This window comes from Mustela putorius, unplaced genomic scaffold, assembly GCF_011764305.1.
Source record: "Mustela putorius furo isolate JIRA1106 unplaced genomic scaffold, ASM1176430v1.1 tig00000196_pilon_pilon_pilon, whole genome shotgun sequence".
Taxonomy (NCBI): domain Eukaryota; kingdom Metazoa; phylum Chordata; class Mammalia; order Carnivora; family Mustelidae; genus Mustela; species Mustela putorius.
The window spans coordinates 410695-425778 of NW_025421310.1; the positions used below are offsets into that span (position 1 = coordinate 410695).

Sequence of the window (15084 nt, forward strand, 5' to 3'; positions counted from 1 at the left end):
ACCCTGGGGCTTGGCCCAGAGAAGCCCTGGCAACCAGGACTGGGCGGGTGGGGGTGGCCCACAGTCACACCCTGCCACCCCCAGAACTTCATCACGGCTGAGGAGCTGCGGAGAGAGCTGCCCCCGGACCAGGCCGAGTACTGCATCGCTCGCATGGCGCCCTACCAGGGCCCTGACGCCGTGCCTGGTGCCCTCGACTACAAGTCCTTCTCGACAGCGCTATATGGCGAGAGTGACCTGTGAGGCTCCCTGCTGGAGAGACCCTGACCGAACCCCCGTCCTCACAGCCTCCAGGAGGGGCTGGGGGAGCCCTCGGCCCTTCTACCCGCTGTGGGGGCCTCCCAGGTCCTGTTTTTCTGACTCTGTATCTATGCAAAGCGCTCTGTCAGTCTTCTCTGGGGGTGGGGGGTGGGCAGGGAGGGGCTGGGGCAGGCTCTCCCCTCTCTCCGTCAGTCGGCCCCCTCCCCCTGGATGGGGGTGAGGGAGACCTTTGGGGTCCACGCTTCTGGTCTGGTAAATGTATAAGACGTGTTGTTTTGTTTTATAACTATGTGGAGGAGACAGTGGATTCCCACAGCGAAACAGGTCACCTCCAGGCCCTAGGAATGCCCTCCACACCTTGTCCCTCTTTTGCCCGCCCCTTCCCTGCTCCCCACGAGGTCCCTTCAAGGCCTCCCACATCCAGGCCAAAGCCCTATGTGCCTTGTCCAGGAACCGCCCGGCCTGCGTTGGGCCCTACAGGGGGCCCAGCAGAGGGCGACACAGCTGCCTGACATGGAAAGAGGACCCCGCCCCCTCCCTTCTTCCCAACTTGCAGTTGCCAGGAGATGAGGGGGTGCAACTCCGCACCTCCCCTTTTCTGCAACAGGAGTAGGGTTGGCAGACCAGCCTCTCAGCCCCAGCCGGTCCCCCACCTTGCTTTGTCCGGACCTGTGTTTCCGATTTTTTAAGGACCAAAAAACAAAACAAAACAAAAAAACCACAAAACAACAAAAAATCCACCAAAAAAAAAAAAAAAAACCTATAAAAAAAGGAATTAAAAACTTTCAGAGAATTACTATTTACTTTATTAACTTACGGATTTATTATATAAATATATATTCACCTAGCAACATATCTTCGCCGCCTCTTGCTCTCATAATGAAGACATAGCTGATTTGCTGCCCTCCCCCAGCCCCTCACTGAATTTTCTCTGTTGTCTGTCGTTGGGCATGGGTCTCTGGGACCCTCCTGAGGTGGAGGGTGGGCTGCCGGCCTGGCTGCCTGTTAGTTGATGGGTTTTGCTCCCTTCCCCCCTTTTTTGAGTTTATTCTGATTTGATTATTTTTTTCTCGGTTTCTGGATAAACCACCCTCTGGGGACAGGATAATAAAACATGTAATATTTTTAAGAAGGATTCCTACCGTGTTCTCTTTCTCTCTCCTCTGTTCTCCGCTTCTTAGGAGAGCCACAGGAGAACCTCTTCCCAGAGCAAGGCTGAGCAAGGGAGATCCCTGTCTCCCCCAAGTGTGTAAACCTCAGTGCCACGGGGCACCTGCTTGAGGTCAGGCGCTGTCTCCAGTGCTAACTAGTGTGGCCTGCACCAGAAAAGGGCTGGGACTGTCCCTGCTTATAGGTGAGGAGGGCAGAGCACGGAGGCAGGGAGCTGCCTGGCCGAGTGGTGGGGCCAGACCTTGCCCCCCCGCCCCCGCCGGCTCCAGGGGCAGCAGAGCAGCAGACCCAGGTAGAGGGTTTGGTGTGGCTTAGACCCCCACCCTGTTGAACAAAGCCCAGTCCAGGCTGGACAAGGAGAACGGGCTCCTGGCAGCGCTTCGCCTCGAGCCGCAGGGGTTCCGTGCGGAGATCCTACGAGAAGGTGGCCACCTCTATCCACTGGGGGAGAGAAGACCCCTGGCTTGAGGCAGGGCTCTCCCGGGACTCCTGCCTGGCCCCCCGAGCCCCCCAGCCCCAGCTCACCTGTCTGCGGGTCAGGCAGACGACCCCCTCGCCTCCATCCAGGTGCCGGCTGCAGTGGCCTGCACAGAGCGGGCGGGTTGAGCGACCCCCACCCCACCGAGGCGCGTGGGAGTCCGTCCATCCCACCCCACCGTCCCCCACAGGCAGCACTCACGAAAGATGCAGGTGAGCTGGGCCGCACAGGACACGAAGCGCTCGAAGTCCACGCGCAGACGACTGTCCCGGTAGCGGCTCGTGAGGGCCTGGGTCAGCTGGTTGTTGAGGTGGAAGCCTAGGGCAAGCGGCCTATGAGCCCCTCCAGGGGGTCTGTCCACCCCCCCCCCCTTGGGCAGCTCCCTCCATGCCTCCGCCTCCACGCTCCGTTTCCGCACGTGACAGCCCTGACCCTACCAGGCCGGGACGCCATTAGATGGAGGGATTGCACGGCGCCCGGCCTGGGCCCCCGGACCTGTGTGTCGGCCCCATATGGAGTCCGTTCCTTCACATCAGAGACCATTTCTGGACTTGAGAAATCACCTCTGAAGAGAAATCACAACAGGCCTTCAAAAGCCAGAAACAGCGGCTCCTCCTCCGAGGCCCTGCAGGAGTCTGGCTGCAGGATAGCACCCCCGACCCTGTGTCCAGATCCGCGGTTCTGAGGACAAGGTCCTGGCTTCCGCTGCTGCCTCAAACCAACCTGTGCCCTGTTCTGTGCCCGCATTCACTGTTAGGTCTTTGTCCCGTCTGTGCCTTGTTCTAGCTGCTGGGGGCCGGGGGAGCCCGGCCTTAGCCGCATGACCTCCCAGGCCCTCCATCCCGAGTCGGGCCCAGAAGCCCTCAGCTGCCGCCTCAGACGCAGCTTTTCTGACCACTCTCAGCGCCCCCGGTGCGGGCTCCTGGCTGGGATCCTCCCGTACCCAGGAAATCCCTCACCTAGTTTAGTAGGTCCTGGTGACTGTGATTCCTGGCTACCCCTCCCCACGAGCCCCATTGTCCTCATTGTCCTTAGCGGGCTGCCGGCCTGCGCAGCTTGCGCAGACCACACCTCACCCACCCCTCCTCCAACTCCTGCACTTGGACCTTGTGCTCCATCTTGCCTCCCTTGCACACGATGTTCCTTCTGCTCAGAGCACTGCTACTCCTCTCACCCTGGCCCCTCCGGGAAGCCTCCAAGCAGGGAGCGCCCCCACTCTTCACCTGCAGCCCCAATGCCCGCCCTGATGTCTCTGAGCGGTCACTGTCCTTGGAGGTCAAGGGAGGGAAGGGCGGGATCTCTGGCCCCCCAGCCTCAGCCGGCACAGCCAGGAGCAGAGCAGGGGTTTGGGGGAGGCTGGTGGTGCAGAGCATGGCTGAGGGGCGGCAGGTCATCTTTGCCAGTCCCCCGCACTGATCTGTCCCCCACATCCAGGGCTCTGGAGCTTGCTTCCTGCTGGTCTACTCCCTGGTCCTCCCCCTTACACAGTGTGTCCCTGTCCTCTGGCCCTCCTCACACCCTGACGCTGGACCTGCCTCACCCTCCTCCCTCTCATACATATTAAAGAAAAAAATTTGTTTTAAAGACCCTAGATGCTCACGAGACCTCATGGGGCTTTACTGCCTCCCTCCACTGATCTCTCATCTGTGACCACCCTCCGTCCGCCAGCCACCCTAGCCTCATTTCCAAGACCTGGCACCCCGAAGCTGTTCCAGTGGGGCTCATGCTCTCACCTCAGGGCCTTTGTACTAGCTGTTCCTTCTCTCAAGACTACACCTGCCACCATGTCCCCTAGACTCAGTCCCCTTCTGTCAGGTCTGCTCAAACAGTACCTGGGTCCTTCCCTGAGAACTGTGCCTCTGGCCACAAGCCCCTCCCCCGCCACCCCCCTTCTCTTTCCTCCATAGTTGACCATCTGACCCAGACATTCTGCTTGTCTGTCTGTACCGCCAGGACCCCACCCCACTCTAAGAGCATTTCCTCAGTCTCCTGCCTGGAAGAATGCCAAGAATGTGCACCAGGTGCCCAGTAACCCCGACAAGTGGTGCCAGCTTTCCATCAGCCCTCACCCTCTTGCCTCTGCTGCTGTGCACCCGGGACTCCGTGTCTGCCCGTGTGCCACACCTCCCAACATTCTCGCTCCCTCTGGGCCTCCTGCCTCTCAGACTGGGGAACAGCAAGGCAGCAGCCTCCCGCCAGGTGGCAGCCTCCCACCTCCCCTTGTCGGAGGAGCCCTGGGATCGGGGCTGGGGGACTGGGAGCCCCTTCCAGTCCCAGCCCCTCCATGCATGGACTCAACTTGCTAGGGAGCCCAGGAAAAGCTTTGCTCCCTGGCTCCGCCCCCTGGGAGGATTTTGTGCCACACAGACGGAGGGGACTGTCCTACCTCCTTTCTGAAACCCTTCCCGGGGCCCTCCGGGCCCTCTGCGCACAGTCAGGAGCTGTGTGCCTGCACCACCACCACCACCCCTGCCCCTGGCCCTGGCAAGAGCTGGTAACAAACTACGTGGGCTTCGAGACTGGCGATGGGTGAGCAGAGCACAGAGCATCGGAGGGGGAGCACAGCCTGTCCCCAGACATGCTACCCCACCCCCACCCCTGCCCCTGCCATACCTGCCGCATTCAGTGCCAGCCTCAGTTCATAGGAGTTCATGGTTCCAGAGGCATCCTCATCGAACTTGTCAAATGTGGCCTGAGTCAGGAGCTATAGGTCAGTCCCAACTCCTGGCCCTCCCTAGGAGGCCAGTCAGCCTTGGTTCCCACCCCAGCTCCCTTTCTTCCTGGCTTGGTGCCCTGGGCAAGCAGCTCTGCCTCTTTGAGCCCACCTCACAGTCTCTAAAATGCGAATAGTAGTAACAGCTAGAATAGGGTCATGAGGACAAGCTGAGATTCTACCCACAAGGGGCTTCGTGAGGGCTCAGCAAACAGCAGCTTACTGCTCACCAGTACAGGAAGGCTTGGACCCTTTCCTCCTCCCCAGGACCCAGGGCAGTGGGAATGAATGCCTCCCACTAGCAAAGGCCTCTCAGAGGGGAGGTGACTTGCCTGAGTTCACACACCCAGAGAAGGGCTGAGCCGGGAGCTAGGACTTCAACCCCAGACCAGAACCTGTGCTTTCCATCCCCAAGCTATTTAGTGCCCCAAAGGGACCACAGAAGGGCAGATGTAGCAAGGGCTTCCCAGCCAGATCCCTCCAAGCTGTCCCTCAAGGTGGATGCGGCCCACGTTCTCCCCTGGGATCCTGCTAGTTAGCAGAGCACCTATGTCCTGACTAGTAACAGTGCTTCACCTTCCTGGAGGAGGTGCCCCCCCACCACCAAAACTTCCGACCTTACCTGCCACTCCAGGAGATGGCCCCAGAGCTGCTGGAAGTGATGCAGGGTGAGGCTCTGTCCGTTCTGGGGAGGAGGCAGCTGGTTAAAATCCATATCCCCAGGAGGGGGACAGAGGCCCCAACATCCCCACCCTCCCTACCCAGACACTGTCCCCTTCGTATACCCCAAAACAGCACAGCAGCTGCTCACAGGTCCTGAGCCCAATCTCGGCAGAGGTCCGGCCGGAGGTCCGGGCATGGGCCCTGGCTACAGGAAACAGAAAAACCCCAGTACTTTCTGCGTGTTAACCGTCACTGGGATCTGAGTCCAGGCAAGGGGGTTCCAAGTCCCCTCATGGCAGCTACACTCCCTGCCTCCCTTAGAGAAAGGGAGGTCTTATGGGTGGCCATGGCCTTGGCCCTGAGTCCTGCCACAGGATCCACATGTTGTGGGAAGACACTGTCAGGCTGAGTGCAGGGCTCCCGTGGCCTGACTCCCCACGGCATCATGGATTGACACACCTAGGGGGCTCCGTGGGGTCCGCCCCCATCTGCAACTCACCAGGCTCCAGGGCAATACTTAATAAGGTCTGGAGCTGAGAGGCGCTGAGTGCTTCCTCCTGGTCAAGGAGAAAGCCAGTGGTGAGGCTACTCACTCAGGCAGCCATTTGACACAGCCCCTTTAGCCTGCTGGGCGGTGCTGGGGACACAGCAGAGACAGTACTCATGCTCCAGGGGGAGAGAGACACCTGTCCCCAGAGCAGTCAGGGCTGCAGGGGGGAAGCACTGGGCTATGGGAGTCCACAGCCAGCATGCAGCTGACCATCCTGGGGGAGAATCCCAGAGATTCCAGGAAATCCCACAGGAGAAAGACGAGGCCATAGCCAGGGCAGGGGACAAGGAGAAGGCAGTCCAGGCAGAGGCACAGAGAGAGCAAAGGCCCTGAGGCAGGGATGAGCAGTGAGCATTTTGAGAGTAAAGAGGAGATTTAAGCACAGAGAGAAACTAAAGCAAAATGAGACACCCCCCCCCCAGGATAAGGAAGGGGCCCCCAGAGGAAGGGTGAACCCCTATTAGCCCTGGCCCGGCCCCCTCACCTCTCCTGCCAATTCCTGAAACAGCTGCTCTAGCCCCAGTTCCAGAGGCATGTACGGGACCTGTGGGCAGGGGGAGTTCAGTGAGGGCGGAGCAGACCTCTACCCGCCCCCCCCCCCCCCCCACTCTGGCAGCCCCGCACCATGAGGGCCTGCAGGTCGGCGCTGATGACGTCATCAATCTCCCTGCCAATGACAAGGGGAGTCGGGGAGTCGGGGGTAGGTCCCCGGGCCAATCCCCTTGGGGAGGAGGGATGTCCCGAGGTCCTGGGGCTCCGGTCAGGGGAACCCCGAGGGGGCGAGTCTGGGACACCCCGGCTCACACAGCGGTGACGGCGCTCTGAGAAGACGCGCAGCGTGAAGTCGGCCTCGTCGCCGGCGTGGGCGGCGCTGGGCACCACCAGGTAGTGGCCGGGGCGCAGGCGGCAGCGGCGGCTCACGTCGCGGCGGGCGCAGAAGGGCGAGCGGTCAGCGCGCAGCAGGCCCGGCAGGAGCTCGCGGCTGCGCGGGGAGTCCCACAGGCCCAGCAGCTGCGGGCAGGGGCGCTGAGCTCCAGCTCCCGCCCGCCCGCCCGCCTGGCCTCGCCCTCCCCACTCCGCCACGCCACCGCCTGGCCGAGCCCCCCGGCAGCCGCCGCCCGGTGAACCTGCGCCCGGGGTCCCCACGGAGACCCACCTCCTCTGGGATCTGGAAGAAGCAAGAGCAAGAGGGTGAGGGCCCACGGCGGTGGCGGCCACCCTTCAGAGCCCCCTCCACACCTCCTTTGCTTTTCTTCCCCTTCCCCCTGGCCCCCGTCCCCGACCTGCTGGACCCCCTCCCATTGGTGTCCCCACGGCCCCTCTCTGCTCCGCAGCCCCCCTCCCTGGTTCTCAGCGCCTCGGACTCTCCGCTGCACTGCTAACGGACCCCCCGCGCTCTCTGCGCCCTCCCGACCTCAGTTTCTCCCTGAACCCCCTCCTAGTTCCCCCAGCTCTCTCGCTCCAGTCTCTGAGCCCCACGCCCCGGGCTTTCCCAGCCCCCTCCGTGGCTCCCTGTCCCCGCTGCTCCCGCCCAGCCCCGGGGTCCCACCTGGAACACGTGGAAGCCCACAGTGAGGTAGGTGAGGCCCTGAGCCCTCAGGCGCCGCCGATTACGCTGGATGAGTGACAGAAGGACAGTGCACTTGGGGATGCGCCCCCCCCTGGCCGGGCCCCACGCTCCTGCTGCCCCCCAGCCCCCCCAAGGCCCCTCCTCATCATCATCTTCCTCCTCATCAGGCTCCAGCAGCGTCAGTCGGAACTGGGGGTTGGTCCAGAAGGTTTCTAACAGAAAAGAAAGAAATGGGGTACCCCGGCCTGCCACAGCCCACCCCCTCCCCTGCCAGGCGTCCCCCAGGCCTCACCGGTGCCAGGAAGGCTCCCGCCAGAGTTGAAACCACGCACCCAGCGGCCTTGGAAGATGTGGATGTGCCAGCCGCCTCCAGCGGGGCTGGGGCCTAGCACCTCTGGGCTCAGCGAGCAGATCTGGACGGTGTTGAAGTGGCGGAGGAAGTCCTTCAGCTCCATCCTGCACAGGGGTGGGCGGTCAGACCCTCCCCAGGGCTCCAGTCTCCCGGACATCTCAGGACCCCAGAATGACCCCCAAGTCACAATCCCCAAGTTCTCTAATCATCACCAAGTACCCCTCTGTCTGCCAAATAGTACCCTGTCTCCAGAAATGGCCTCCAGATCCCAGCGCCCTCCAGCCCCACCCCCCACGATTTCTCCAAGTCCCCAGAAATGCCCCCTGTATAGTCAAGACCCACACACTCCCCCCACCTATTGTCAAATTGTCTTCGGCCCCCAAATATCAAGACCCTCAGACTTTCAACTTCCAACAAGCATCCTTCAGCCCCTCAGCAGCACCAAACACACAGAAATGTCCCAGATGTCACCAAGCCTCCAATTACCCACCCCCTTCAACCCTCCAAAAATTACTGCGCCTCCCAGTTCCCCTAATATTGCTGCTAATCAACTCCCCCAAATAGAGCGCAACCCCAAAGTTACCACCACGAGGACAGTTTCTATGACCCCATCCCCCATCCCTTCAGGCAGGCCTGGCCCCTCCGTGCACCCCTTTGGCCTGGGGCTGGTCCAGAGGCGGGCGGGGACCTTGGACCACTCACCAGAACTCGCCATCCTCCTTTTTCACCAGCAGGGCCTCTCGCCACTCCGCAGGGAGCGCGTCCCAGCGCGGGCAGCTGGGGAGATGGGGGTGTGAGGACTGGGCGGGGGGGGTCTGAGCTCCCCGACCTGGTCCTCTCCCCCAAATCCATCCTACCTGTCGCTCCAGGCCCCAGTCCACTCCACACGGCCCCATGGGTTCCGGAGCCGCAGCAGCCGCACCTTGGTGAAGCCCAGGGTCACCTGAGGGCAGCATGGTCAGTGGGGGTGGTTCTGGGGCCCCCCTGCAGCCCGCTCGTGGGGGATACTCACCTTGTACGTGCCCGTGACGGAGTACGCGTGTCCCTTCACCAACCCATCTTCTGTGCGGTACTCACCCCGATCGCTCTGAGCAGAGGGCAGGGGACGGTGAGGTCATGGTGGGGGACACAAGCGTGGCTGCTCTTCTCTGCCCCCACCTCCCCTCACCCCAGCCTCCTGCCACCAAAGCTCCCAACTGAAAGACATGGGGCTCCGAAAGGGCAAAGGATTGGTGAGTGAAGGCGAGAGAGGAAGATGGAGAAAAGACAAAAATACATGAAGGGAACAGAGACGCAGAACAGGCAGATGGACCAAAAGAGGCAGAGAAACATGAAGGACAGGGAGTCAGTCAGTGAGCACAGGATTAAGCAAAGAAGCAGCGAAGGAGTTAGACCAACTCAGTGAACAATTGAGCATGCGACTGGGTCACAGATGAACGCGGGACTCCAGCCGAGCCTGTGGAAATCTATTCTAGGCCTTCTGCTGAAATTCTCAGAAAGAAGCTTTGCCATTTTTTTTAAACCACTGAGGGGTGGTAGGAGGGCCCCTGCAGCTGTGGGGGCCCCTTTTGTGGCCATGAAGGGAATGCCTGCCCAGGAGTGAAGCTAACCCAGAACAAGGAATAGAAAAAACACATTCTCCACATCTGCTAAGCACCTGGATTCAGCTATGCCTGAAGCTTGTTTAATGAGAGCAAATAAATCGCCTTTGACTTGCTCGAGTTTGATGGGTGGGGGTACTAGCCAACAATGAACACAGACAGGACACAGGCCACCTCCCCACTGCAGCCCTGACTGCGCTCTGGCCCTGGTGGGGGTCTCGGTGCCAGTCAGGCTCTCACCAGGGCGGTGGCTCCCACAAGGGACTCCTTGGCCAGGGCATGGCGTACGGCAGAGAAGAGCCCTGGGATGTCTTGCCTCAGGTAGAGCACCTCGCCCACGCCGCCTGTGAAGTCTACAAAAGCCTCATTCATGTGGCCGCCTCGCATCACCTCATAGGAACCGTGGAGCCTGCGGAAGCAGGTGTTGGGGGAGTGTCTGAGGCCTGCACAAGCATCTCACACACACCCCTGGGATCTGGGGGCCTCTGGCCCGGGGCATGGGGGGCCTGGGGATTATCCCTGACATTTGCAGACTCCTGAGGTGGCCTGCGGTTCACTCTGGAAGCCCTTGGAAATCAGGCCTGTGGTCCCTGGGCCATTAGGACTGGGCATTTGGGGGGATCACAGGAGAACTCCGTCAGAATTCTGGGCATCCTGGGGCTATCTCTGAAACTCTGAGTCTCCGGGAGATGCCTGCTTTGGGGGTAATCTCTGTGCACTTGTCAGGGATTTCAGAGCCTCGGGATGGAGAAAAGCAAAAATCGAAGTTTCCAGGGATTACAGTCATATTTGAGAGGTGTGGGGTGCCTGGCGGGGGCTCAGTAAGTTAAGCGACTGTCTCTGGCTCAGGTCATGAGCTCAGGGTCCTGGGATGGAGCCCCGTGTTAGTCTTCCTGCTCAGCAGGGAGTCTGCTTCTCTGTGCTCCCCTGCCCTGGACTTGTTCTCTCTCTTTTTCTTTCTTTCTCTCATTCTCATTCATTCTCATTCTCATTCTCATTCTCATTCTCATTCATTCTCTCTCTCTCTCTCTCTCTCTCTCTCTCTCTCTCTCTCGGGTGCCTGGGTGGCTCAGTGGTTTGGGCCGCTGCCTTCGGCTCGGGTCATGATCTCGGAGTCCTGGGATCGAGTCCCGCATCGGGCCCTCTGCTCAGCGGGGAGCCTGCTCCCTCCTCTCTCTCTCTCTCTGCCTACTTGTGATCTCTCTCTGTCAAATAAATAAATAAAATCTTTAAAAAAAAATAAAATCTTAAAATTTTGGGAGATGCTTTGGGTTTCTCAATGGATCAGGAGAGAGCTTCTGAGATTACAGGCCCCCAAGGGGGTAAATCTTGGGTTTAGCGGTTCCGGGGCCTGAGAGATGAGATTTCAGGCTCCTGGACTGTGAGTATCGTGGGTCTCTAGGAACGTGCCTCTAAGGAAGTGTCTAGGATTTGGAGGGAGGTCCTCAGGGGATGGTGTGACATTAAGGTCCTGAGCACCATGACTTGGTGCAGGACCCCTGGAAGGGTGTCTAGAGGATCCCAGAAGCTGGGGGTCTCTGGGGTTCCCTTGCCAGCTGGGCAGGTGTTCCAGAGTCCTTACTTGGCATAGGCCTTCTCCAGCAGCGGGGCCCAGAACTCGTTCCTCTGATGCGAGCGCACAAACATCAGCTTCCCTTCACGCACCGGCAGCCTGTCATCCACCACAACATCCACCCAGCGGCCAAACTGCCAGAGCTGGTGGGAGGAGGGCAGGGTGCAGGCTTGGCTCCCAGCTCGCAACCGTGCCTGGACCCCATCCTCTGACCCCCAGCCCTACTGCACCAGTCTGAGAATTACAGCCCCCAGGTAACCAAGCCAACTAGGAGATCTGTGGTCCCATGGGGGATATGGAGGCACAAACCAAGGATCTTTACCTGGAAATGGAAGACACCTGCATAGTCATCTTGGAAACCCTGTCCAGGGGGGACCACCCGGCACAGGAGTCGGGGATACAGAGTGAGGGAGGCAGCAGCCGCAAGAAACCAGCAGTTACCTGGGAGGAAGGCCGAGGATGGGTTAAGGATGGAAAGGGGGAGACTGGGTCTCCCCTGGGGAGAGGAGAGTCTGAGGGGTGGACCCAGGGGCCGCCGAGCTACAGGAGCCCAGCTACAGCCTCTGCCAGATCTGGGAGCCCAGGATGGGTTCTGGGGTCTTACCTAGGCGCCCCTGACACACATCTGTTCGGCTCATGTCCTCACAGATGAACTGGGGCTCAGCGCAAAACTCCTGGGGGGCATGGGGAGAGTCCGGGCCTCAGCCAGGAAAGGGAGAGAAGGAGCGACTGAGAGGTCCAACGCCTGGGTCCCCTCCTGCCCTCACTGCTCCAGAGTAATGAGCACCTCCAACCCCGAGAGGCTTGTAAAGCCTGTGGGCAGGCATCTTGGGCTTCTCCAGACCCCACAGTCAGAACTCTCAGCCCTCCTCTTCACATCCAGGCCCCCAGCCCCTCCTCCCTCAGATCCAGGGGCCCAGCCCCCCCACAGCCCCCTCCTTCCTCAGACCCAGGAGCCCAGCCCCCACAGCCCCCAGCCACACATTACATGGGGTCTCTTCCATTCCACCCCTTTCGCCTTCTCCGAGTCTGGCCCCAGCTCATCGTAGCCAAGGGCATCAGGGCCAGCAGGGAAGTAGGGATCTCGGAACAGGATCCCCTCCTCCAGGCAGGCTGCTCGGATGGCCTCGAATCTCTGGCCCTGAAAGGGCTTCGGGCCTCTGGTTCCGGGCGCTGCCTCTTCGTCCACCAGCTGGATGGTGACCCGTCCGCTGCCACACGCCATCCGGACAGTCTGCACTCAGAGCCTGGCCCCAGGCTCTTTAACCTCCTGACTCACAGGGGCGGGGCTTCCCCTCCATCTGAGCCCCAATGGGGGTCTTTAGGCCACGGGGAGCTGGCCCTTGTTAATACTAATTGATGGTTTGGGGTGCCACAGAGCAGGGGACGCCTCTGCGGTGGTTTCCTCCCCAGGGCGTGGGGCCTTCAGTTGTGGCCAGGGTGGAAGCTTAATGGGCTTGGCCCACAGCAAGAGGGAAGGCGGGCAGAGCTGAGGGAGGACTGGCCAACCCTGAGAGAGGGCCTGGAAAGAGGTCAGTGTGGGGGTGTGTTTCTGCCATCTTGCCCCTGCCTCTCCCTCTGCGGGGTTGGTGGTGTGGGGGGCAGGGAGGGGTGGCACACTGACCCTGCGTCTCCATTTCTCCCTGTCTCTCCATCTGCCGGTTTTTTTTTTTTTTTAAGATTTTATTTATTTATTTGACAGAGATCACAAGTAGGCAGAGAGGCAGGCAGAGAGAGAGAGGAAGGGAAGCAGGCTCCCTGCTGAGCAGAAAGCCCCATGCGGGGCTCGATCCCAGGATCCTGGGATCGTGACCTGAGCCAAAGACAGAGGCTTAACCCACTGAGCCACCCAGGTGCCCCCCTCTGCCAGTTTCTCTCTCTCCCATCGTATCTATCTCTGCCTCCAACTCTGTCCATCTCTCTTGTCTCCTTTTGTCTTCCCGTGGTGTGTTTTGGTCTTTCTGTGTGTCTGTCTCTCCCTGCACCTTTGGTCTTGGCCATGCCTCCCTGTCCTTCCCTCTGCACCCTTTTCTCTGCCCTGTAGCTGCTCAGTCCCCCGGGGCCCCTGGGGTTCACTCCTTCTGAGCCACCAGGACCCTGTCTCCCCCCTTCCCTGACAAAGTAGACCTCAGCCTGCTCGCCCCACACAGGGCTGATTATGGACAATCCACTCTGCTCTTACTGGCCTTGGATTGGGAGCCAGTCCCACCAGTGACTGTGACCCCGACCCTAGCCCCATGAAGCTCGGGGTCCAGTGGAGTAGTGTTTCCCCCAGAGGAAGAAGGAGTCACTGGAAGAAACATTAGAAGTAGGTTCTGAGAGGCCAGAAACTCACCAGTTTGCATCCCAGCAGACTTCCATCCTCCCTGGGTGGGGGTGGGGAGTGTGTCTCCTGCACGGACAGAACCTTGTCACCTCTGTGGCAAGGGACAGTACTTAGTCCTCTGGTGTCCTTCCCTCCAAACAGATCAACAGATAATGTCTGAGCCCCCAGCTGTGTGGCCACCGGAAAGGGGTTATAAAACAAGATGTCTTCCTGTAGAAGTGCCCAGGCCACCCCCAGCTCTCCACCCCTGTCATGTGAGGCAGGTGACAGTGGTTTGGAGCATCTGCCAGGGTAGGAGCTGAAGGGCCAGGGTTCAAATCTAGACTCTGCCACTTAGCACAGTGTGTCCTGGGCAAGTCACTTAAGCTCTCTGCACCTCAGTTTCCTCATCTCTACAGCGGGAGCAGTAACAGGACTGACCTCAGCGCGTTGTTGGGAGAATCGAACAAGTTAATCTGTGGGACATGTTCCGAGCAGCACTGGTACTCAGTAAACATGAGCTGCTGGGACTACGTCTGGGGGCCCATCCCCCAGACTGTGACAGATCACCTCTGGCTGCTGCCATTTCCACAGCCACTCCTGCCACCCTGCTCTACACATTTCCCACCTGTTGAGGTCACAGCCCTCTCCCCTCTACCGGGCATTGATTGAATAAAACCTGCCTGACATCTTGCAGTGAGCAGGAAACAACTCGCTGTGATCCCAGATCATTCCACTGCCACCCGGCGGCCCTTCTTGGCCTTCGTGGGCAGGTCCCTGCTGGCTGCTGCTCGTCCTAGCTTCCCGACGCCTGCCTTGTCGCCAGGCTCTGGTCACATCCCACAAACAAGAGTTCTCTTGATCGCTTCCCACATGTCTTACACCCAGGGTCCCAAATAAGCTTGTCTTCCTGGACGAACCTAAGAAAAACGCACTGATGCCTGCGTAGTGGAAGTCTGTTGCTTTGTGAGCCCAGCGGCCCCTACCTCTTCCTCTGGAATCAGCACCCCCATTATGTTTTGGGGATCCACGGATCCCTTATTCTCAAGCTCTGAGTCTCCTGGAGGGATGGCCCCGCCCCCTGGCTCCAGGGCGGAGAGTTTGACCCAAAGTAGCCAATCAGAGAAGCACATTCCTGGCCACGCCCCTTCCCTGTTCATCCCCGGGGACTCAGGACAGGGCTTCTCTTTCCCTGGGACCACTAGGCTGGTGGGATGAAAACCCGAAGCGGCCAGACTCAACCTTGAACCTTGGCAATATTGTCGGGATACCGGCCAGAGAACCGCTGAGCGAAGCAGCGCCAGGCCACGCAGAGAGAAAGATTCCCATGAGCATATAGAACCCTTCGATCCGGATGCGCTTGAAACCAGACTGACATTAAAGGAGCCAACAAATTCTCCTCCTCTCTTTTTCCCAGTTTCAATTTCCACTTAGTTGTCTTTTTTTGTCGCTAGCAACCAAAAGAAACCTTCCCAATTTAGCTGGCATGATTTCTGCAACTGTGCACCAGCCGGAATGTGCTGGACATTAGCTTCCTGGGGAGTAGGAGATCCCACACAGTCGTGGAGTTAAGGAGTCAGGTGCCAATTTACTCTGGGTCTACCCCCACCCCCACCCCACCCCGCCACGCCTCCTCACCTAATCCGCAGAGTAGAGATTGTTCCTGCTTCAGCAAGTTAAGGCTGCCCCTGAGCCATTAAAAAAAAAAAAAAAAAAAAAAAAAAAAAGCAAAACTACCTAAGACACTATCATGAGGAGCACCTCATGTTAGCTCAGTTAGCTCAGTTAGCTCAGTTAGCTGAGCGGCAGACTCTTGATTTCAGTTCAGCTCGTGATCTCGGGGTTGTG

The 15084-nt window shown here is 59.5% G+C and overlaps 2 protein-coding genes across 6 annotated transcripts in view; one reads left to right on the forward strand and one right to left on the reverse strand.

Annotated features, from left to right (window-relative positions):
* ACTN4 (actinin alpha 4) overlaps window positions 1–1390 on the forward strand; it is a 69163-nt gene extending 67773 nt beyond the window's left edge. For all 5 annotated transcript variants that reach the window (XM_045076777.1, XM_045076778.1, XM_045076773.1 and 2 more), the window contains one exon: window positions 85–1390. In XM_045076777.1, coding sequence (XP_044932712.1) covers window positions 85–243 — 159 coding nt within the window. In that variant the 3' untranslated portion in view covers window positions 244–1390. The remainder of the gene's footprint in view (window positions 1–84) is intronic.
* Window positions 861–12156, reverse strand: CAPN12 (calpain 12). Its single transcript, XM_045077251.1, has 19 exons — window positions 11920–12156; window positions 11254–11427; window positions 10941–11074; window positions 9599–9767; window positions 8770–8844; window positions 8615–8700; window positions 8460–8534; window positions 7698–7861; window positions 7385–7617; window positions 6992–7003; window positions 6460–6846; window positions 6320–6379; window positions 5785–5842; window positions 5408–5490; window positions 5245–5307; window positions 4523–4601; window positions 2111–2227; window positions 1957–2015; window positions 861–1872 (listed from the first exon to the last, which is right to left on the reverse strand). Exons 1-19 carry the CDS (start codon window positions 12154–12156, stop codon window positions 1846–1848), a joined length of 2292 nt encoding a protein of 763 aa, XP_044933186.1. The 3' UTR covers window positions 861–1845.
* Between the last annotated feature and the right edge of the window lie 2928 nt (window positions 12157–15084).

Bases quoted from the DNA above. Each gene is read 5' to 3' on its own strand.
- CAPN12 (XM_045077251.1), bottom strand. From the start codon at position 12,156: ATGGCGTGTGGCAGCGGACGGGTCACCATCCAGCTGGTGGACGAAGAG. The intron at 11,075-11,253 runs GTAAAGATCCTT...TCCTCCCACCAG, and splicing joins CAGGTGTCTTCCATTTCCAG to CTCTGGCAGTTTGGCCGCTG. The intron at 8,845-9,598 runs GTGAGAGCCTGA...CCCTCTGCTCAG, and splicing joins TTGTGGGAGCCACCGCCCTG to AGCGATCGGGGTGAGTACCG.